Below are 23,191 nucleotides of genomic sequence, written 5' to 3' on the forward strand. Positions count from 1 at the left end.
TGCATGAAAGTGAAAAGTGAAAGGGAAGTTGCTCAGTTGTGTCCAACTCTTCGTGACCCCATGGACTGCAGCCTACCAGGCTCCTCCATCCATGGGATTTTCCAGGCAAGAGTACTGGAGTGGAGTGCCATTGCCTTCTCTGGGGAAGACATTAAATGATTTAGAGGAATGACAAGATAAGATTTATGTTTATAAAAGATCATTCTGGCTGGAGGATTATCAATTGGGTAGGAGAGTGAGGAGAATAGAAATAGGAAGATCTGTTAGGAGTTGATTTCATGATTCTAACAAGGGAAGCAAAGCAGGGTTGTCAAGCTGAGCACTACTGGCATCTGGGACTGGATATGGGGGTGAGTCTCACTGCAGGATGTTTAGCAGCATCCCTGTTAGGGCACCTCTACTGTTGTGACAATCAAAAATGTCTATAGGGACTTCCCTGGTGACTCAGTGGTAAAGAATCCACTTGCCAATGCAAGAGAAATGGGTTTGATCCCTCATCAGGGAAGATCCCACATGCTTCAGAGCAACTAAGCCAGGGAGCACCAACTACTGAGCCCATGTGTGACAATTACTGAAGCCTCAACACCTTGGAGTACGAGCTCGGCAACAGAAGCCACCTCAATGAGAAACCTGTGTACTGAAACTAGAGAGCAGCTCCCACTTGTTGCAACTAGAGAAAAGCTTGCACAGCAGCAAAGATCCAGCACAGCCAAAAATAAGTAAGTAAGATAATTTTTTTAAATGTCTGTGGATATTGTCAAATGTTCCGTTGAGGGGGGGGGGCAAAATCACCCCCAGTTGAAAGCCATTGAGGAGGCAATGTGTTAAAAATATTTTAAAGGTAAAAACCTATATCAGGACTTCCCTGGTGGTCCAGTGAAGAAGACTGTTCCTAGTGCAGGGGACCTGGGTTTGGTCCCTAGTCAGGGAACTAACCCCACATGCTGCATCTCAGAGTTTGTAAGCCACAACTGAAGACCCCACATGCCACAGTGAAGATCAAAGATCCCACATGCTGCAACTGAGACCTGGCACAGCCAAATACATAAATATGAAAAACAATAACAACAACAGCTATGGGCTTTGGTGATGGATTGATAAATAGGGGTAAGAGAGAAGGAAGAATCCAGGATGCTCCTGGGAGTCTGATTATCACAATCAGAGATGGTGATGCACTTTGCTGACGTGGGATGAGGAAGGAGTGGAGCTATGTGTTTCTGCTCTGAAGAATTTCTTTGCTGAAATGTGAGTGCCAAACACAGGTGGTGCTTGGTGTTAAAGGTCTGCACTGATTGGCTGACAAAATCCCACATTGCTGAGCCACAGAGAGAAGTGGCTTGGACAACAGTCAAACTTTCTTCTCAAGTACTTCTTAAGCTCGGGATAGTTTATGTTGCCACTCCCTCACTAGTTGACTTATTTGTGTTCCATCAAGCCCTCCCTACACCCCCACGCCACCCCCAGAAAACACAATATTCCTTTAACTACAACTTGAGCATTTTAAAGCCATCATTAGAAAAGAAGGTGAAGAGGCAAATCTTGCTACTTCTCCCAGAGTAAATGGCAGGTAGGTGAGGCAGAAGGTGAGAAGAAGTGTGAACTCTAGGAAAGAGATACTGATCTGGGCTGGAATCAGCCATGACCTGGGAAGTCGAACCTGCCCTTTGCTAGAGCAAAGGAGAAACTGAACAAAATCAAATTGAAAAAGCATTGGAAAAGCATGTCTTACTCTCTGCAATCTGACTGGGTTTTAGATGAAAATGGAGGTCTCTAACTGGGTTTCTGGGGAATATCTGTGGCTGGTATTCAGGTGGAGATGCCGTGACCTCTACACCGTGCAGATCACAGGAAGAGGAGTGCTCTTTCTTTCTTAGTCTGGAGGTGAAAGACAGACTATCCCAGAAAATGGACTTGGAGGGACAATTGAGGAAAATGGGTGAGTTCTCACTGTGAATGATTTTTGATATTAGAAATAAAATCTAAGACCCATAATTTTTTAATCTAATCAGTGATGCAAGGAGCAGCCCTGAGCTTCCAAAGATGATAAGCAGTGTGTTTCACTATTTTTAGGAAGCCTGCAATCCTCCTAAACCCATTTTAGCTCTTTCAACTTTCTTTCCTTGCAAATCTCCATCCCATCATCACTAGACCAGTCCTGGACAGATTAAGCCTAATCCTCACCTTGAGGTTTTATCCCTTTGTAGATCTCAGCTTGTCTTAAAGGCCAAAAGAGCAAAGGTCTATTCGAGTTTATGGAGCTCTAAAACCCAAAACCTGTCCAGAACCATCCACAGGAAAACACAACAACAACAAAGGACATTTATTTTCCAAGAAGAATTCATCTCACTCCCAGCTTCTCAGCTTTTCTTGGGTTGTAGCCAAGCTCTGTGATATCTGAAAGATGACTTTTCTCATCTCGCTAAAATATTCACCCATGAAGTAGGTTTTCTAGGATCTTTAAACATGGAAAAAGATTATACAGCATATTGGAAATTACTCCATTTATTAAGTACACGTATCAATGACCTTCTGTGTATTAGACAAGTATTTGCTTTTTGTGAAAGGCAATGTGTACAAGAAAATTGAGAAAGCAACATGTGAGCATCATTTCTCTGGATAGAAAGATGTAAATAATCAAAGTTTTTACAGTAAAGGTAAGCAGTTGCAACAGAGAGTATCTACTTATTTTCCTGTAATTGATCCGTTTTATAGTAGTCATAATAAACCTCAATTTATTGAGTTCCTACTATGTATTAAGAACTTAGTAAAAATAGAATCCTTCCAACAACCATACTGCAGAAGAAACAGGCTCAGAGAGGGTGAATTTAAGACTCCAGTTTTCACATGTACTGCAAAGGCGCCTGCAGTGGGAATATCGGCTGTGATCTCCCTCCAGGCACCCAGGCTGCGGTAGTTGGGTCTTCCTTCTTGGAGAGGGTGGGGAATCCGCCTGCGCGCTGGGTCGGGTCGCCCAGGGGCCTCTGCGCTCAGATTTCCTTTCAGCGCCCGGGCAGCGCGGGTCCCTGCGCACACAGCCCAGGGCGGGCTGACGGCTGCCCCAGCCTGGCACTTCTGAGAAAAATAGGGGAGGCGCGACCGACTTCCTGGTTGAACTTTAAACTCCATTGGGAGCTCGGCCTGTGCTGCGCTGCAATGTCCGGCGGAACGGTCAGAAGCCTGGGGAAGGGTGAGGCTGCCCTCCGCGATCTGCCGCGGGGATCTGGGCGACCCTCGGCCGCGGGTCGGCGTGCGGCTGAACCTCCTGGGAAGGCACCCGCCCGGGGAAAGAGGCCGGGGCCGCAGCGCGCGGGACCTCTCCACTGCTGGGTCCGGGGAACAGCTGGAGGCTGGGGGTCCCTGCCACTCTCTGGGTTGTAACTGCGTCCGGTTCTCCCCGCAGGAAGCGCGCCCCCAGGGCCCGTCCCCGAGGGCCTGATCCGTGTCTACAGCATGAGGTTCTGTCCTTACGCCAAGAGGACGCTCCTGGTCCTGAGGGCCAAGGGAATCCGGTGAGGACCATGGAGGGGGCTGCTCCCCGATTTGGCCATGAACCAGCTGCTGAGGAAGGCCAGCTATTTGAGCTCTGGCAGATCCCTGAGTCTTGCTATATTGCCCTATATCCCAGTCCAGAGTCCCGGCCTTGACTCTGGGTAGAGTACTGAGTTAATTGTACTGTGCATATTTCTATAGTTTGGGTTATTGGTTGAAGCAAATAAAGTGTCTATGCCTAAAAATTCATGCTTTGGGGAAGCCACACAGCAAGGTTATTGACATAGGCGTTTCCCACAAGAAATCTGCAAGTCATTGGCTTTTCTCTGACACTGAAGAGCCACTGGAACCTTCTCCCTTAGAGTGACCTTTGGAATCTGTTGAACAAACATTAGATATATGTGGTGTGGAAGTTTTAAGAGATAGTTTCCATTCCAAAGAAATTTTCTATCTATATGCTTAGAATGTATAAACTACTTTTAGTCTTCTAGGGGGAGAATTAAGCAGGCAATTCCTTTTCCCTAAAAAAGGTAAGATATATTCCAAAGGGTAAAAAAAACACATTATTTATCAATTAGTCATCACTGCAGTAAGATTTCCATCATATTCTGGGTGAAACTGATTCTGAACACATAGCAAAATATTCAACATTTAGTAACACTTATCAAAACATTGTCTTATCTAAATATCATAATATTTACTGTATTAGAATCTCTTATTGCAATTAACAGATATCCAATTCAGTTGGATTGAAAAAAGACATATCTTGTGCTCATACAATTGAAGAATCTAGAGTGTAACTCCAAAACTAGAGTGTAACTCCCACTCTCCACAACTAGAGAAAGCCTTTGCACAGCAACAAAGACTCAGTGCAACCAAAAATTAAATTAATTTTTTTAAAAAGAAAAATTCAGCATTAAGACACAGCTGGATTTGAAGGCACCAAGTCCTGGGTGAGTGCCCCTCTGGACTTCTAAGTTGAAAACAACCCTATCTTACTGGCACAGTTTTCCAAAGGGAAACGGGATTGATTTACTATAAAAATGTGTGATAGGGGGTGAAGGGTGGTAACAGCTGCTGGGCAGTGCAGACAACAGAGGTCTACTATGTTCATGGATTAGTTTTTAGTCCCAGGGGACTTTGATTAGAGAGGTAGCTGACTTTACTATGGGGCTTCTCAGGTGGCATTAGTGATAAAGAAACTGCCTGCCAATGTAGGAAACTTAAGAGATGCGGATTCGATCCCTTAGTCAGGAAGATCCTCTGGAGGAGGGCACGGCAACCCACTCCATATTCTTGCCTGGAGAATCCCTATGGACAGAGAAGCCTGGCGGGCTACAGTCCTTAGGCTTGCAAAGAGTCAGACATGACTGAAGCGACTTAGCATGCATGCACGCTGACTGTACAGCATTAGCAGTTCAGTCTAGTCGCTCGGTTGTGTCCAACTTTGCGACCCCATGGACTGCAGCGTGCTAGGCTTCCCTATCCATCACCAACGCCCAGAGCCTACTCAAACTCATGTCCGTGGCATCAGTGATGCCATCCAACCATCTCATCCACTGTCGTCCCCTTCTCCTGCCTTCAATCTTTCCCAGTATCAGGGTCTTTTCCAATGAGTCAGTTCTTCACATCAGGTGGCCAAAGTACTGGAGCTTCAGCTTCACCATCAATCCTTCCAATGAATATTTAGGACTGATTTCCTTTAGGATTGACTGGTTGGATCATTATAGAATCTACTAAAGCCTGGTTTTCTCTGAAAGGCACATCTTCCAACTTGCTGCAGCAGGTATGTTACCCTGTTGGCTCATCGTGCCAGATTACCAAAATGCATGTGTTCTGAGAACCTTGTTTATTACAAAAACCCAGAATTTACCTTTTCTTTTCATAGTATGAAATTTCAGAAATCTTGATAATTCCTTGGCAGAGAGCCTCATTATTCTTGCAGTGGCTTGTATATGAGTGTACAGTAATCTGTCAGCAGACAAACCCTTTAATACATACACACAAACGCCACTGTTCGTTCTGGCTATTCCTTTCTTTCTGTGGGAGAGAGGGTAGGATTGTGTATTTAATCCTCAAGCTAAATGATTTTGTAGCTACTCAGGTGGATGGGGATAAAGGAACAAAAGACGTTGGGGTGTATTATTTCTGAGTAACTAATTGGTTCTATTAACACTTTTCCAGCTTTGACAATGATATGGACCTGAGACCTGACTTTAACAATTATATGAACCTTCCCTTCCGTTTGTTTCCCCTAAATCTTTCAGGCAGGACAGAAATCAGATCTAAAAACAATCAATATAGTTCGGACTTCACCTGTTTCTTCTTTATGGGTTTATTTAGTGTAATTTACTCATATGCCATTAAAAAAAAAAAATCAATGCATGGAAATTTAATCTGAAAGCTTATTTTGTGGATGAATTTTTTGGATTCCTTAATATTCTTGTAAAAATTGATGAACTTTCTATTCAGATTAGCAAAAGAAACTGAATTTTATTAATACCATGTTGATTCTCATGTAGTGAGACCTGAACAAACTCAATTAGTTGGCTCAGATATTTTTAGTCCCAAATGGAATATCTAAATGACAGTCTTGAAGAATTTCCACTTATTTATTCAACCAATGTGTGTTGAGTACCTATCTAAAAATGTTTATATATCTTCATACCATTTGAATCTATTTAAAACTTTGCTCATTTACATGTTTGTTTATGAATATGACCAAGACACACAAGCAGATCACTGCTTTCATGGAGCTTACATTCTAAGGAGGTGACATAACAAATATGTAATTAAGTTAGCAAAGTAATTTCAGATGCATATCTTAAGTTCAATGAAGAAAGTAATTCAAGAGATATAAAAAAGGCCAGTGTGGTCAGATCATAATGACCAAAGCAAAAGTCATAGGAAACAGATGTGACAGGTAACCTAGGGCCAGATCACATGGCATAAAAAGGGGTTCAGAGTTTATCCGCATTGCAGTGAGGAGCAGTTGTAAATAAGCAGGAGGGTGGCCTCATTCAACTTACCTTTGTATATGGAGAGTGGGGACTTCTCAGGTGGCTCAGTGGTAAGGAATTCACCTGCCAATGTAGGAGATACTGGTTCAATCCCTGTGTCTGGAAGATCCCCTGGAGAAGGAAAAGGTAACCCACTCCAGTATTCTTACCTGGGAAATCCCATAGACAGTGGAGCCTGGTGGGCTACAGTCCATGGCCATGGGGTTGCAAAGATTTGACACGACTTAGCAGCTGAGTACACAGGCACTCGAGTAGAGTAACTGACTGTAGGGAGGCCATAGTGGAAGCAGACGGGCCAGTGGGACTACCGTAGAGGTCCAGGTGGCAGATGATGTCTTGGACGAGGTGGCAGTGTTAAAGCTGAGAAGCAGATGAAGCCAGACTGTGATTTGAAGGTCTAGCTGACAGGTCTTGCTGATCCATGCGATTTGAGGAAGAGGGGGCAGGGGGAAGGAATCAAGGCCACACTGACTCCAAATTTTGGGGTCTGATCAGCTAAGTGGGTGATGAGACCGTTGACATTTTATTCAGGAATACAAGAAAAATGTTACTGTCTTCACTGTCTTTTGTGTGTTTTTCAGGCATGAAGTCATCAACATCAACCTGAAAAATAAGCCTGAGTGGTTTTTCAAGAAGAATCCCTTAGGCCTAGTGCCGGTCCTGGAAACCAGTCTGGGTCAGTTGATCTATGAATCTGCCATCACTTGTGAGTACCTGGATGAAGCATATCCAGGGAAGAAGCTGTTGCCAGGCGACCCCTATGAGAAAGCTTGCCAAAAGATGGTCTTTGAGTCCTTTTCTAAGGTGCGTGTTTAAGCAATTTCAGCTCCTATTGAAAATGTCTTTGTTTTTAAAGCTGAATCAGTGCTGTCACTCTAGGTTCAGTGATTTGGAAGGGAAAGAAACAGGATTATGCTCTTGCCGGCTCTGACATGTCCCGTGCGCCCTTTCATGATCTGAATCCTTTTTACTTTCCTAACGCTTTATATTCTTGTCATGCTGAAATTTTTCCCAGACTTGCTACCTTCTGCTCTAGTCTTTCTAGAAGACTCTTCCCCCTTCTTACTTTGCCTGGTTGTCCCAGGTTCTCTTTTGTGCAGTCTGCACTCCTGTATGAGTGGGACCATAGAGGCTGAGGGCTGACTATACTGTGCCGATTTATATAAGGGAGTTGAGCATTCAGATTTTCCTATCTGGGGGCGGGGTGTCCTGGAACCCAACCCCCACTTCCACCCCAACCCTGCCACCCCCAGCAAACACTAAGGAACCACTGTACCTGTCTGGAGACTGCTGTCTCCCAGAAGCTTGTTAGTGCCCAGCTCTGTGTTCTCACATGTGCTAACTTCCCTCTGTGGGGACTGCTGCCTTCTTGTACGTAAGTTGCATGCCTGTGTGTTGTACCAGGGCTGTGAGCTTCTGAGGATGAGAGCCGTGTTTCCATCACTGCTGGCTCACTGCCTAGGCTTGTCACCAGCCCTGCCACTCCTTAGCTGTGTGACTCTAAGCAAGTTATTTGTTATTTGCCTCTGTACCTCAGCTCATGTATAAAATGAGTATAATAAGGGTTCCTGTGCCACTGAAAAAAATCGGTTAATATAAAACACTTGAAGTCCAATACATGGTGAATACTCAGTGTTGGCTCTTGTTCTTCTAGCCACAGTGTTTATCTGTGGGCATCTCCTGTGTGTTGGCAACAGCTCCTTATGGGCTGAGTAATGGCATTCCTGTAGAGAACTTCCTGTGTTTGAACTAGCATCAGTATTAATTCAAACAGTTAGATTAGTTCAAACAGTTAGTATTAAAAAAGAAATGACCAAGAGCAGACAATGTGAATAGCCGCATCAGGTTATATCTATATAATGTCTGTATAATTCTGTTAGTTCATCAGGATATATGTCAGCATAATAGGAAACATCTTGTCTCTAGGGAAAGAAATGGTGAAAAAAAATCTACAAAGTGAGACTTGTAGGGAGAACATATTGTCTAAGGAAACACTGAAAAGGGAAAAACCAGTGGGGAAGGAAGAGGGAGTTGGCTGGCTTAGCAGAATGACAGTGAAAGAATGCTAGAGATTTCCACTGTCGAAGATGATAGACAGGGGATATGGTGTTTACAAGAAAGATATTGGCGAATTAAAGAATCATAATACTGAGATTTCTTGTACTGTCTAGAAAGAAAAGGCGCTAACAGCTGGAGACGCCCACCGTTTCTTCCCTGCTCACACTCAGAGAAGAGGTGGGCTTAAGTACCGCATGACCCCATCCTCCTGACCACAGCTCAGGAAGCCAGAAAAGCCCCCAGCCGTACCCCAGACCAATAATTATTTTCCTGAGAACTTGGGAATGAGACACAAACTAAGACAATAAAGGTGTTGAGATTTTGGAGCTGTACGTTTATATCACTGGAGACCTAACAAACCAAAGACACACACAAAAAGAATTTTTAGCAAAGCAGAGGTTAAGAACATTGCAAAGGGAACTGACATTTGGCAAATAATATGAAGCAGACATTCAAGGAGAAGCAGAGATGAAAGACCATCCAGACCCAGATGGAAATGTGGAAGGAACGGCTGCCTGCAAACCTCAGTTCCAATGAAGGCAAGCTGTACCAACATGGATAGGCTTTCTGGACATTCTCCTGTACTTTTACAAGGGCCTGTTTACTTACACTGGGACAAGTGGATTTCTGTCTCTTGCAGTGAGACAATACCAAAGACTGAGCATTAAAACACAAACACCTCCACCACAAGCATTAAAGCATCTGCTGCTACACCTGTCAAGTCTTCAGGTTGTCAGCCACTTTGAGCTGTCTTCTCATGCTTGTCCCAAGGTAGAGATCAGGAAAATCTCCTTCCCAGCTCTCTTTGCAGCTCGTGCCAAGGCCTGGGATCTACGCTCTTCCTCTCACATGCACACATACTAGGGTTCAGTTCAGAAATGAGACATGTGGAGAAGTAGGCATGGGCTGGGGCACCGGTTCTGCTGATGAGAGTGGCTGGTAGCAGAGCTCCTGGCTTTCAGGAGCTGGGGTGATTGCAAGATTCAATTCCAGCCTGGCATCACTAACCTTATAGTCCAGCATCTGGCAGGGGCACAAACTGTAGCACTGAGTGCTCAATTCACTGGTGGCAAAGAATGCTTCCCATCAGGTCCGTTTCCACCATGATTTTGGAATGGTCCAGTTCAGTTCCAGACCTGTTTGTTCCGCCTCTCAACAATTCAATGAGCAACAATTCTATCAGTGTCCTTTCAAGATATGTTTGACTCAAACTCAACAAGATGGCTTCTCCTAATAGTTCCTTATAAAATCTTGACTCTTACAGCATCTTAGGCCACAAAACTGTTTTTAAGATCAGTACCTGACCTCTGTGAGTACAGAAACTAAAGTTTCCAGAACACCCTGACTCTGGGACTATAAGGGTTCTGTGGTGCTTTTATATGAAGGGGCTGATATCATTAGCTTCACACTGATAAACTAAGAAATTTTTCTCTGTCTAGGTACCATCTTTGATGGTAAGCTTTCTTAGAAAGCAAAATAAGGAAGATTGCTCTGGCCTAAAAGAAGAACTGCATAAAGAATTCAGCAAGCTGGAGGAGGTAATCAACCCCTTCTTGATTTTATGGGAGTAATACATGGTATCCATTTTTTCTTCTATTCTTTTTTTTTAATATTCCCATCTCCAAAATCACTTTAAGGTAATTAGCAATAACACCAAAAAGGAAATTTTAGTTTACAACAGATAGCTATAAGCTGCTGTGTTTAGGATATAAATGACAACACCTAAAAATGTTTTGTCATGGACTTGCTTTTAGAACATTTTATTGCACTGACATTAAAATATCAAGGAAAAATGTCACCCACATTTCCACAATTTGTCACCTGTTTTAATTTTTCTATGCTTGTTCTATGTATATTTTTAAACATTCAGATCAGATCAGTTGCTCAGTTGTGTCTGACTCTTTGCAACCCCATGAATTGCAGCACGCCAGGCTTCCCTGTCCATCACCAACTCCCGGAGTTCACTGAGACTCGTGTCCATCAAGTCAGTGATGCCATCCAGCCATCTCGTCCTCTGTCATCCCCTTCTCCTCCTGCCCCCAATCCCTCCCAGCATCAGAGTCTTTTCCAATGAGTCAGCTCTTCACATGAGGTGGCCGAAGTACTGGAGTTTCAGCTTTAGCATCATTCCTTCCAAAGAAATCCCAGGGCTGATCTCCTTCAGAATGGACTGGTTGGATCTCCCTACAGTCCAAGGGACTCTCAAGAGTCTTCTCCAACACCACAGTTCAAAAGCATCAATTCTTCGGCGCTCAGCCTTCTTCACAGTCCAACTCTCACATCCATACATGACCACAGGAAAAACTATAGCCTTGACTAGACGGACCTTTGTTGGCAAAGTAATGTCTCTGCTTTTGAATATGCTATCTAGGTTGGTCATAACTTTCCTTCCAAGGAGTAAGCGTCTCTTAATTTCATGGCTGCAGTCACCATCTGCAGTGATTTTGGAGCCCAGAAAAATAAAGTCTGACACTGTTTCCACTGTTTCCCCATCTATTTCCCATGAAGTGATGGGACTGGATGCCATGATCTTCGTTTTCTGAATGTTGAGCTTTAAGCCAACTTTTTCACTCTCCACTTTCACTTTCATCAAGAGGCTTTTTAGTTCCTCTTCACTTTCTGCCATAAGGGTGGTGTCATCTGCATATCTGAGGTTATTGATACTTCTCCCGGCAGTCTTGATTCCAGCTTGTGTTTCTTCCAGTCCAGCATTTCTCATGATGTACTCTACATATAAGTTAAATAAACAGGGTGACAATATACAGCCTTGACGTACTCCTTTTCCTATTTGGAACCAGTCTGTTGTTCCATGTCCAATTCTAACTGTTGCTTCCTGACCTGCATACAAATTTCTCAAGAGGCAGGTCAGGTGGTCTGGTATTCCTATCTCTTTCAGAATTTCCACAGTTTATTGTGATCCACACAGTCAAAGGCTTTGGCATAGTCAATAAAGCAGAAATAGATGTTTTTCTGGAACTTTCTTGCCTTTTCCATGATCCAGCGGATGTTGGCAATTTGATCTCTGGTTCCTCTGCCTTTTCTAAAACCAGCTTGAACATCAGGAAGTTCACGGTTCACATATTGCTGAAGCCTGGCTTGGAGAATTTTGAGCATTACTTTACTAGCGTGTGAGATGAGTGCAATTGTGCGGTAGTTTGAGCATTCTTTGGCATTGCCTTTCTTTGGGATTGGAATGAAAACTGACCTTTTCCAGTCCTGTGGCCACTGCTGAGTTTTCCAAATTTGCTGGCATATTGAGTGCAGCACTTTCACAGCATCATCTTTCAGGATTTGGAATAGCTCAACTGGAATTCCATCACCTCCACTAGCTTTGTTCGTAGTGATGCTTTCTAAGGCCAACTTGACTTCACATTCCAGGATGTCTGGCTCTAGGTCAGTGATCACAGCATCGTGATTATCTGGGTCATGAAGATCTTTTTTGTATAGTTCTTCTGTGTATTCTTGCCATCTCTTCTTAATATCTTCTGCTTCTGTTAGGTCCATACCATTTCTGTCCTTCATCGAGCCCATCTTTGCATGAAATGTTCCCTGGTATCTCTAGTTTTCTTGAAGAGATCTCTAGTCTTTCCCGTTCTGTTGTTTTCCTCTATTTCTTTGCATTGATTGCTGAAGAAGGCTTTCTTATCTCTTCTTGCTATTCTTTGGAACTCTGCATTCAGATGCTTATATCTTTCCTTTTCTCCTTTGCTTTTCGCCTCTCTTCTTTTCACAGCTATTTGTAAGGCCTCCCCAGACAGCCATTTTGCTTTTTTGCATTTCTTTTTCATGGGGATGGTCTTGATCCCTGTCTCCTGTACAATGTCACGAACCTCATTCCATAGTTCATCAGGCACTCTATCAGATCCTAACCATAATCAGAGCATAAATCATTCGTGTTCTTTTTTCTACTTATTATTATATAATAAACATTCCCCGCCACAAAGAGATGCCATGAATTAGACAGACACTTGGGGAAGCCCAGATATAGTTTACCTGCTTTGCAGAAGAACTGCCATTTGGACCTTTACACGAGAATTCCTCTTCCATTCACACTGAGCGTTAGGTTTTTACTGAGGGAAGACACAGTTCCTGTTTCATATGGAAATGCAGGCTTTTATCAGTAAGTATGAATTTTGCTGTAGATTATTTCAGAAACCGTTTTTTTTTTTTTTCCATTAAGAAAGTTCTATTACTGTCTCTCTCTTTAGTCACTAAGTTGTGTCCAACTCTTGTGACCCCATGGACTGTAGCCTGCCAGGCTCCTCTGTCCATGGGATTCTCCAGGCAAGACTACTCGAGTGGGTTGCCATTTCCTTCTCCAGGGAATCTTCCCAACCCAGGGATCAAACCTGGGTCTCCTGCACTGCAGGCAGATTCTTTACCAACTGAGTCTTGAAGTTTGCTGTTTTTTTTTTTTTTTAAGCCATGAATGAGTGTTCGATTTTATTGAATGCTTTGTCTGTTCCTATTACATTTTTTCAAATGTTCATAAAAAATTTTTCCCTTTAAACTGAAGAGTATAGTATAACTAACAGATTTTTCTGGTGTTGAACTATGCTAGTATTACTGGGATAAAACCTAATTGTTTTAAATGGTTTTCATATATATTCTAAAATTAGTTAATATTTAAAGAATATTTGCGTATTTGTTTATATAATAGATTACTTTGTTCTAATAGTATCTTTATTTGGTTTTATATATCAAGGATATTCTCACCTCATAAAATGAGTTGTTACTTTCTCTGGATGTCTAAGCTCTGAAACCATTTGATATCTTTTGGCTATTTCTGTAAAATATTTGAGTCTGGTGTCTTTTATGTGGGTAGAGTTCAATTTTTAATGGTGATTAATTTGGGGGGGTGTTGTATTTTTTCTTAAATCAATTTTGGTAATTTCTATTTTTACTGAAAATTGTCCATTTCATCTAAGTTTTCGTATATATGGACATGAAGATGATCATGTTTCCTGATTTCAAAAAATCTCTGTGTACAACTATAGTTGGCCCTGAACAGTGTGGAGGCTGAGGGTGCTGACCCTTTGAGCAGTAGAAAATCCATACACTTCCTGCTAAATTTGGGGTTAGTTGGGAGGCATATGTTTCTTCCCATCTGTGCTTATAGACTCCCAGTTAAGGACTAATACATTTCCATGTTTCAGGCTGCTGAGAGGTTATTTCCTTCTGACTGAAACTATACTTACTTTATTATGCACAATACAATTACCAGTCACTACAGTTTTAAGGACAGTCCCAAACAATATTGATTCATTGTAGCATTCTAAGTACCTAATAATTCAAGGTACTCTGCTGAACAGTATGGGAGGTAGAAAGTGAGAGGCAGTTCATACTATGCAGATGGTTAATTTGGTGGTAGACCAAAAACATACTCAGGTAGGTATAAACAACCTGTTTACAATGCAGAATATTATAAGGGCCCTGAAAAAAAACTATGGATATCTTATAAATGGCAAAATGGTTTGGTGTTAATTAGCTAGACAGTAATCTCAGTTCTTTTCTTTGTAAAACCATAATACCAATTCACCTTCTTAAATTTCAGGCATACACTTTTGTGCTTTGTTTTCAAAGAATTTTACTTGGCATCTGTTTAATAATTAATCTAGTTATTTCCAATATATTTTAAGTAAACTTTTCTACTGAAGTATTATATGCAGAGATTTACCCAAAGCGTAAGAGTATATCTTGATGAATTTACAAAGTAAACACAACCATGAAACTGGCACCCGTATCAAGAAAGAGAATATTAGTTTTGAATGATTTTTGTACTTCATACAAATGGAATCATAATATTCACTCTTTGGGGTCTGACATCTTTCATATAATATCAAGTTTCTGAAGTTCATCTATATTGCGTGTAGTTAGTTCATTCCTATACTTTGTATAGTGTTCCAATGTATGCTGCTGCTGCTAAGTCGCTTCAGTCGTGTCCGACTCTGTGCAACCCCATAGACGGCCTCCTCTGTCCCTGGGATTCTCCAGGCAATGTATGACTACTGCACAATTTATTCATTTTAGTCCTAATGGACAGTAAACATTTCCACTTTGCGGTTATAAAATAGTGCTGTGATGAACATTCTTATACCTATGGTTTAGTGACTATATGTTCACATTTTCAAAAAGTAGAATTACTGGGTTATAGAGTATGCATGCACTCTGCTTTAGGAGACAATGTTAAAAAAAAAAATGGCTAAACCAATTTATACTCCTGTCAGCAGTGGGTCTACAGAGTTACTAACTTCATCTTATTCCTTTTAGCCATTCTGATGGATGTGAAGTGGTATGACATTTTCATTTTAATTTGCATTTCCTGAATGACTCATGTAGCTGAGCACTTTTTCAAATGATTATTGGCCATTTGGAACTTCTCATTTGTGAAATTCAAGTCTTGCCCAATTTTCTGATGAATTGTTTGCCTCTTTCTTATTGATTCCCAGGAGTTCTTTCTATATTCTGAATACCAGTCCTTTGTTGGGTATGTGTATTGCAAAGATCTTGTATTCTGTGGCTTGTTTTACTTTTTTCCCCTTTCCAGTAAAATAGACTGTTTTGCGTTATCCCAAACCAAGAGATTCTAAAGCTTAAACTAATCAGACAAACCCCAACTTGACTATGTCAGGGCAAAAGTTGCTACTGTCACTTACTTGACTTGCCTTACCAGATGCAGAAATAAGAAGTATTCTTATGCTGTTTAATGTTCAGGTTCTGACTAATAAGAAGACAACCTTCTTTGGTGGCAGTTCTCTTTCTATGATTGATTACCTCATCTGGCCCTGGTTTGAATGGCTAGAAGCCTTGGAGTTAAATGAGTAAGACATTTGAATTTTTTTTTGCATAATTTAAGATAATGATAACTGGAATTGTATACACTAACCTTTTTATGGACAAAATTAATGTATCTCATCAAGTAGATTAATGGGAGCAGCCAACAGAAGGATACTTTGACTTTCCAGGGCATGTCCTATACCTATACTCACGATTTTCTCCCATCTCTGGGGGTGGGCAAGGGTGGGGAGTTCTGTGACAGGTAGTAAAATATTTGAAAAATGATTTACTCCTTCCCTCTTGGTTAAAAATCCATAAGGATATACATTTTCATAACGACGTCAGGCAGGATTGTGTGACTAATGCCACCTCCCATTTACCAGCAAGAGTCCCTCACTGTTATCCAAACTCCATGTTTTGAAGTTTAGCAGCCACCTTAGCTTACTCCTACTTCCTAGAGCTTACAGTTACCATTAGTCACAATCTGACCAGAGAGTAATAAATATGTAATGTTCTTGGTCGTCTTTCACTTTCTCATTTAAAAAAAATATCAGTCTCTCAGTTTGGACAAGTTCTTAGGTTAACTGAGCAATTCACTTCACTCTAGTTTTAGATTCCTCTTCCACAAAACAAGGACCTCTACAATATCTTCCAAATCTCTTATTTTATGGTTATGCATATCTTAAAGAAATATTTCTAAAGGACTACTTGAAAAGATTAGAGGAAAACAATATGAAACTGGCAAGTTACAGGAGCATTTGCAATGCCTTCCTACTTAGCCTTGTTCATCCCTCCATTTTTTCCAAATCCTGCAGGTGTGTAGACCACACTCCAAATCTAAAGCTCTGGATGGCATCCATGAAGAATGATCCCATAGTATCATCCCTCCCCACCGATGTGAAGACCCTTCAAGGTTTCTTCAACCTCTACTTACAGAACAGCCCCGAGGCCTGTGACTATGGTCTCTGATGGAGACAAGAGTCAGCAATGAAGACATAGCTGATACTTTGCTTCACTAACATGAATAATACCATGCTTTTATTTTACCAAGTGTTCTCATGTCTTATTGGATCACCTTCTCTGATTTGACATCAAATTTGGCTATACTGTGGGCTTTCCTTAAGACCCTCCTGCAGAAATATAAACATATTTCCTGTCTCAGAATGCTCAAATGACTCTAAGGGCTATCACAGTCCATGCTGATAGACTGGAGGATAAACTGCAGTGCACTTATTCTTAGGGCTGATCATGAGCTGGCCTCAGACTGTTCCTGTGCTTGCCTCTCATAGCTGATCTCTTGTTCACATCATTATGATTGCTTAATTAGATCTTCAAATTTTTCTGACCTCATGGCTTCCGCATATGCCTTTCCTCTGCTTGGAATCCTCTTCCTTTTCCTCATCACAAAGCTCATCCTTTAAGTATTGCTAGGAATTGAATTTTGTCCCTCAAAATTTGTAGGTTGATGTCCTCACTCTCAGTATCTCAGAATGTGACTGTATTTGGAAGTAGGGTCTTTATGAAATGAAATGAAGTAATTTAATGTGGACCTACTCCAGTATGATTAGTATCCTTATAAAAAGGGAAATTAAGAGACAGATACACACAGAAGGAGAACACCATGTGAACACAAGGACAGTTATTCACAATCAGGAACAGATTCTCCGTCGTAGCTCAGCAGGAATCAATCCTGCTGACACTTGATCTCAGACTTCTGGCCTCCAGAACTGAGACAATAAATTTCTGTGTTTAAGCCACTCAGTTTGTGGTACTTTGTTAATGGCAACCCTAGCAAACTAATACAGCCATCAAAAGGTGAGTGGGTAAATAAACTGTGATATATATCCATACCATGGAATAGAAAGGAATCAACAACTAAAACACAGCAGCATGGGAGAATTAGAAAATAATTGTGCTGCATGGAAGAAGCCAGACCCCAAAGAAAGAGTATATAATGTATGTGTAATTCTTGAAAATGCAAACTAACCCAGAATGTGAATAAGCACATCAGTGATTCCCTGGGAGTGAGGGGCAGGGCTTCAGTGGTGTACGGGTATGTGTGGTGAGAGCCAATAAGGAAGGACCTGAAGGAGCACAGAAAAACTTCTGGAGATGATGGATATATTCATTATCCCAATTATAGTGATGCTTTTATGGGTAAGTCAAAAGTTATCAAGTTGTTTATATACATATAAAGTTGTTTATATATATATATATATATATACACACACATATATATATACATACATACAGTGAATTATACATCAATTATATCTCAGTAAAGGGCTGGAAGAAGCACAAGCTGGAATCAAGATTGCCGGGAGAAATAACCAATAACCTCAGATATGCAGATGACACTACCCTTATGGCAGAAAATGAAGAGGAACTAAAGAACCTCTTGATGAAAGTGAAAGAGGAGAGTGAAAAAGTTGGCTTAAAGCTCAACATTCAGAAAACAAAGATCATGGCATCTTGTCCCATCACTTCATGGCAAATAGATGGGAAAACAGTGGAAACAGTGTCAGACTTTATTTTTGGGGGCTCCAAAATCACTGTAGATGGTGATTGCAGCCATGAAATTAAAAGACACTTACTCCTTGGAAGGAAAGATATGACCAACCTAGATAGCATATTCAAAAGCAGGGACATTACTTTGCCAACAAAGGTCCATCTAGTCAAGGCTATGATTTTTCCAGTGGTAATGTATGGATGTGAGAGCTGGACTGTGAAGAAAGCTGAGCACCGAAGAATTGATGCTTTTGAACTGTGGTGTTGGAGAAGACTCTTGAGAGTCCCTTGGACTGCAAGGAGATCCAACCAGTCCATTCTGAAGGTGATCAGCCCTGGGATTTCTTTGGAAGGAATGATGCTAAAGCTGAAACTCCAGTACTTTGGCCACCTCATGTGAAGAGTTGACTCATTGGAAAAGACTCTGATGCTGGGAGGGATTGGGGGCAGAAGGAGAAGGGGATGACAGAGGATGAGATGGTTGGATGGCACCACCGACTCGATGGACATGAGTTTGAGTAAACTCCAGGAGTTGGTGATGGACAGGGAGGCCTGGCATGCTGCAATTCACCAGGTCGCAAAGAGTCGGACACGACTGAGCAACTGAACTGAACTGAACTGAACTGAAAGTTGTTGTGGGTTTTTTTTTGGCCGATTGAGGGATCATAGTTGCGAAACAGGGATCAAACCTGTGTCCACTACAGTGGGAACATGGAGTCTTAACAACTAGACCACCAGTAAATAGTAAAAATTTTCTGCACAAACAGTAAAGAAATTCTGCATAAACTAAATGTTATTCTATGAATCAAGATTGTTACATATTTCCATGAAAAATGCTGGTATGTAAGTATTCACAATCATTCTTGGATTGAGAATATTAAGTATTTCCCCTCAATAAGACAAATTTCCCCCCAAAGGAGTTTATATTATGGATAGAACAGTGAATGCATCTTTGAAGGTGACCACATGAAGTGATCCAGCAAAGACCAGACGTGTGTCTTATTCACAAGTATTTCCTATACAGCTGGGAAATGCAGTATAATGTTCCAGTCTCTGAACATTTAATTGTTTTAATGTCCCTAAAAACAGTTACTTCAAACTGGGCTCTAATATGAAGACCATCTTAATTTCAGCATTAGTGGAAATAATGAAAATAATTCATAGGTACCCTATTAGGAAAAGATGAAACTTTATGTACTTATTCATGTATTCTTTACTTGACAAAGGAAATATTATAACACACTGATGAGAAAGACAGTAATTAATCTGTTAGCTTTTGCCCTGCCAATTTGCTGCCTGAAAGTACTGATTATATTAAGCCTTATGATTAGGACTTTTATTCCTTCCATTTTTCCTTGTTCCAATTTCTCATGTAGACGTGCTTTGATAAAATCCAGAAAGATAAATTAAAATGTGACCCAATGAAAGGAATTCTGCAGGAGGCTGCAACTTACCAGAGGGCCAGTTCAAATTCTGGAAGGGAGGAGTAACTAGGCAGGTAGGTGCCACAGTAACTGAAGGAAAGTAGAGTCCAGGAGAACATTGCCTATAATATAAAATACAGTGCAAGGATTTAATCATTATGTTCAGGTTAACTATAGCCTTATAGTTTAATTTCTTTTATTTAATAATTTTCACATAATTCAAATATATTTGCCTCGTGCAATGTCTAGGCTGGTTTCTTACACTATTAACAGAAAGCTATGAGCAAAGTTAAGATCTCTGTTTAAAAGATTTTTGAGTGAACTAAGGCCATGAGGTCACTGTCTCATGACTTCAGTGCTGAATTAAGCACACTGCACTATGTATGTCCCTGTGTGCCTTGAAATGGCCCAAGAACCATAAAATATTCCATAAATATATGAAACATGGTAATTAGAGAAGTTATTCAAACAACTTGAAATACACTGGGCAGTTGCAATAATTCTAGCTTAATTGCATGTCTCTGTCCCTTAGGCCATATCTGGCCCTTAGCTTAATATCTTCCAGTCCTTAGAACAACTATAAAAAGTTATTTTCTCATTTGTACCTACAGTTGAACAAATGAAACTTGACTTTAAAGTCTTAGCAACAATGTGTTTAAAATCTACACAGTGAGGATGCTAATGCAGGGAGGTGTCTGCTTCCGCTTCCTTGTGTGTGAGGCTTTAGTTTCCCCTCCTTTAGCTGCTGTTCTTCACTGTGGTTCCATAGACACAACTTTTGCCTTCTCCTATGTCTGTCTTCTTTACATTCAATTCTCTATTGCTCATTCTGCATATTTTTAATGGCCCTGTTCTCTGCATTTTTACACTTTTCACTTTAACTGAACTTACTATTCCACTAAACTTTATCATTTATTGGGTTTATTTAGCATAGTCTGATCAATAAAAACAGCTTATATTTTCTGAGGATCCAGTGCAAAAATAAATATAATTTCTTGTTGGACAGGGGCTTCAATGGAATAATTTTCTATCCTTGCTAGACAGACACTTCCTCCCATAATTGAAGATTATTAATTTTATATTTTCTTTACATTTATTTTACAAAACACAAGACTTTTGAAGAAAACACACACACACACTAGCCATCCAGAGAAGAAAAACAAACACTCCTTAATTATACTACAAAATTTGATAAATTTGTTTTTGGTGTTTTCTTGTGTTTTTACTTATAAAAATACATTTTTTTGTTAATATAACTTTGCTTTTTATAGCTATAATAATCATGGATTAAATAAATAACCTACATAATAATTCATTTTAGAAATGGAACTTGGATCATATATTCCATGATTTCTATTGAGTTTTTTTTTGCTTGTTTACTTTGAGCATTTTATCATTAATAATTTTTCAAAAATACGAATTTTAACATTCGCATAGTACCTCTTTATGGGATCTTTAACTTATTTAACCATTCACAGATTACTGGAAATTTAGGTTGCTTCCAATCTTCTGCTATTATGACAGTGCTTTTAATTCGTTTGCACACAAATGTGTGGCCCTATTTCTGATTATTTCCTTTAAACTGAATAGTTCTTGAAGTGGATATAGAGTAGATATTTACTTCTCGGGAAGCTTGTATGAATTCATATGCCCACCATTAGGAAAAGAGCGCTCCCAGTTTCACTGCAGTCTGTGCTAGCAAATATGAGCTTTAAAAGAATTGTGACTTTGATAAGTAGAAAAACCTCACCTTTGTTTAAATGACACTTTATAAAATGAATATTCAAATGAAACATTTTTTATGTTTTTGGTCATTAGTAGTTTTGTGGTTTAGGTGAGTTCCTTATCCATTGTTCTAATGAGATATCTTTTTTCTTATTTCATAAATGGTCTGAAAATATTTTGCCATATTTGTCCCAAATACTTTCTTCAGTGTATTATTTGCCTTTTAACTTTTCATGGTATTTTCAATATTCATAGGTGTAAAATTTGTATATAATGAAATATCTCAATCTTTCTATTTCCACTTTTTTCCTTTGTGCAAAAAGTCCTTCTTCAACCTTAAATTATTTCAATTTTCTACCACAGTTTCATCTATTTTTCAATAGGTTTGTTTATATTCTCTCTTGCTTTTGTTTGATTTATGTTTTGATACACAGTCTAACATAAAGACTTAACTTGATACTTTTGTTCTAATATTTTTCTTAACACCATTGTTTAATAATTCATATCATCTACTGTGTATGGGTATCATTCTGGGAGTGTCTTCTTCATATACTTAGCTTCATGTATTCCAGAGCCTGTCCTCACTCTTCAATTCTTTCACTGATTGACTCCTGAACCAATCCCACACCCTATATGATGACAGCACCATAATGCTAAGGAGGGCCCTCTACCTTGTCATATTCTCTTTCAAATTATCCCCATTCTCTACTTTCTGTTCTTCTAGATGAACCTTGAAATCATTCATTTATGTACTCCTGGTCTCTAAAACATTTGATAAAACTATGAATTTCTTTCTGTAAAGAATATCAGAACTACATGTATGATAACCAGACTTGCCATGCAGGAGTATGTCTCTATATGTCTAAATATTATGTCAGTGATTCTTGTAATTTTCTTCATTAGAGTCACTCCTAAATATTTAAATCTTCTAATTGCAAGGATATTTATTTTGAAACCAGCATCTTACTGAGCATTCTTTTATCAGTCCTAGAAGATTATTGTATTATCCATTATCTCTTTTCTCCTAGCTATAAGTTTTATATGTTCATATTTTGTTGCATTGACTAGAACTTCCAAGTTGATATTAAATAACAGTAGTAACACTGTGTATCCTTGATGATTTAATCCTAATTTTATTATGGATTCCTTTAGAGTTTAATGATTCAACATGAATGTTGGCTACTAGTTTGAATTAACTATCAATTCCTTTGATAAGACTATACCAAGTAACCAAACTGGGAGTATTTTAAAGATGAAGAGTAGATACAGTCCATATAGAAGCATATCTCAGAGATATTATAGGTTTGGCTCCAGACCACAGGAATAAAGTAAATATTCCTATAAAGTAAATCACACAAATTTTTTGGTTTCCCAATACATATAAAAGTTATGTCTACACTATAATATAGTTTATTAAATGTGTAATAATATGTTTAAAGAAATCATTTATACAACCTAATTAAAAAATACTTTATCTCTAAAAATAATAACCATCAGCTGAGCCTTTAGAGTCATAAGCTTTTTGCTGATGGAGGGTCTTGCCTTCTTGTTCATGGCTGTTGACTGGGGTTGGTGACTGCTAATGCTTGGGGTGGCTGTGGCAATTTATTAAAATAGGACCACAATGAAGTCTGCTTGATTTACTCACCCATTCATGAATGATTTCTCTATAGCATGCAATTCTGTTTGTCAGCATTTAGCAACAATAAAACCTCTTTCAAAACTGGAGTCAATCCTTTTAAACCCTGTCACTGCTTTGTCAACTAAGCTCATATAACGTTCTAAACCTTTTGTTACCATTTCAACAATCGTCATAGCGTTCTTGCCAGGAGTAGTTTCCTTCTCAAGAAAGCACTTCCTATGCTTAGCAATAAAAAAACAACTCTGCATCCATTCAAGTTTTATCATGAGATTGCAGCAATTCAGTCACATCTTCAGGCTAAACTTCTAGTTTTAGTTCTCTTGCTATTTCCACTACGTGTACTGTAACTTTCTCCACTAAATCTGGAACCCCTCAAAGTCATCCATCAAAGTTAGAACCAACTTCTCCCAAACCCCTGTTAATACTGATATTTTGACCTCTTCCAGTGAGTCATGAATGTTCTTAATGGCATCTACAGCAGTGAACCCTTTCCAGAGATTTCCAATCTACTTTACCCAGATCTAGTAGAAAAGTCTCCAGAGAAGGCA

General features: G+C 39.9%; 1 protein-coding gene and 1 long non-coding RNA gene across 3 annotated transcripts; one reads left to right on the forward strand and one right to left on the reverse strand.

The window, feature by feature from the left end:
- The first annotated feature begins 3,052 nt into the window (after positions 1–3,052).
- GSTO1 (glutathione S-transferase omega 1) lies at positions 3,053–17,101 on the forward strand. Its single transcript, XM_019952998.2, has 6 exons — positions 3,053–3,187; positions 3,401–3,509; positions 7,091–7,313; positions 10,007–10,105; positions 15,282–15,388; positions 16,160–17,101. The coding sequence occupies exons 1-6, from the start codon at positions 3,154–3,156 to the stop codon at positions 16,311–16,313; spliced, it is 726 nt and encodes a 241-aa protein (XP_019808557.1). The 5' UTR covers positions 3,053–3,153; the 3' UTR covers positions 16,314–17,101.
- Positions 3,508–22,521, reverse strand: LOC139179974 (uncharacterized). 2 transcript variants are annotated; one of them, XR_011564272.1, is made up of 5 exons: positions 19,307–22,521; positions 12,561–12,656; positions 6,659–6,869; positions 6,519–6,572; positions 3,508–3,866 (listed from the first exon to the last, which is right to left on the reverse strand). It is a non-coding gene; the product is annotated as an uncharacterized lncRNA (long non-coding RNA). The 2 variants fall into 2 exon arrangements; XR_011564273.1 differs by lacking the exon at positions 12,561–12,656.
- Positions 22,522–23,191: the final 670 nt, after the last annotated feature.

The sequence above is a fragment of the Bos indicus genome, chromosome 26 (genome assembly GCF_029378745.1).
Source record: "Bos indicus isolate NIAB-ARS_2022 breed Sahiwal x Tharparkar chromosome 26, NIAB-ARS_B.indTharparkar_mat_pri_1.0, whole genome shotgun sequence".
NCBI lineage: Eukaryota > Metazoa > Chordata > Mammalia > Artiodactyla > Bovidae > Bos > Bos indicus.

Excerpts from the sequence above, each read along its gene's own strand:
- GSTO1 (XM_019952998.2), top strand. The coding sequence starts at position 3,154 with ATGTCCGGCGGAACGGTCAGAAGCCTGGGGAAGG. Across the intron at positions 7,314-10,006 it reads TCTTTGAGTCCTTTTCTAAG|GTACCATCTTTGATGGTAAG; the intron begins GTGCGTGTTTAA and ends TTCTCTGTCTAG. Across the intron at positions 15,389-16,159 it reads GAAGCCTTGGAGTTAAATGA|GTGTGTAGACCACACTCCAA; the intron begins GTAAGACATTTG and ends CAAATCCTGCAG.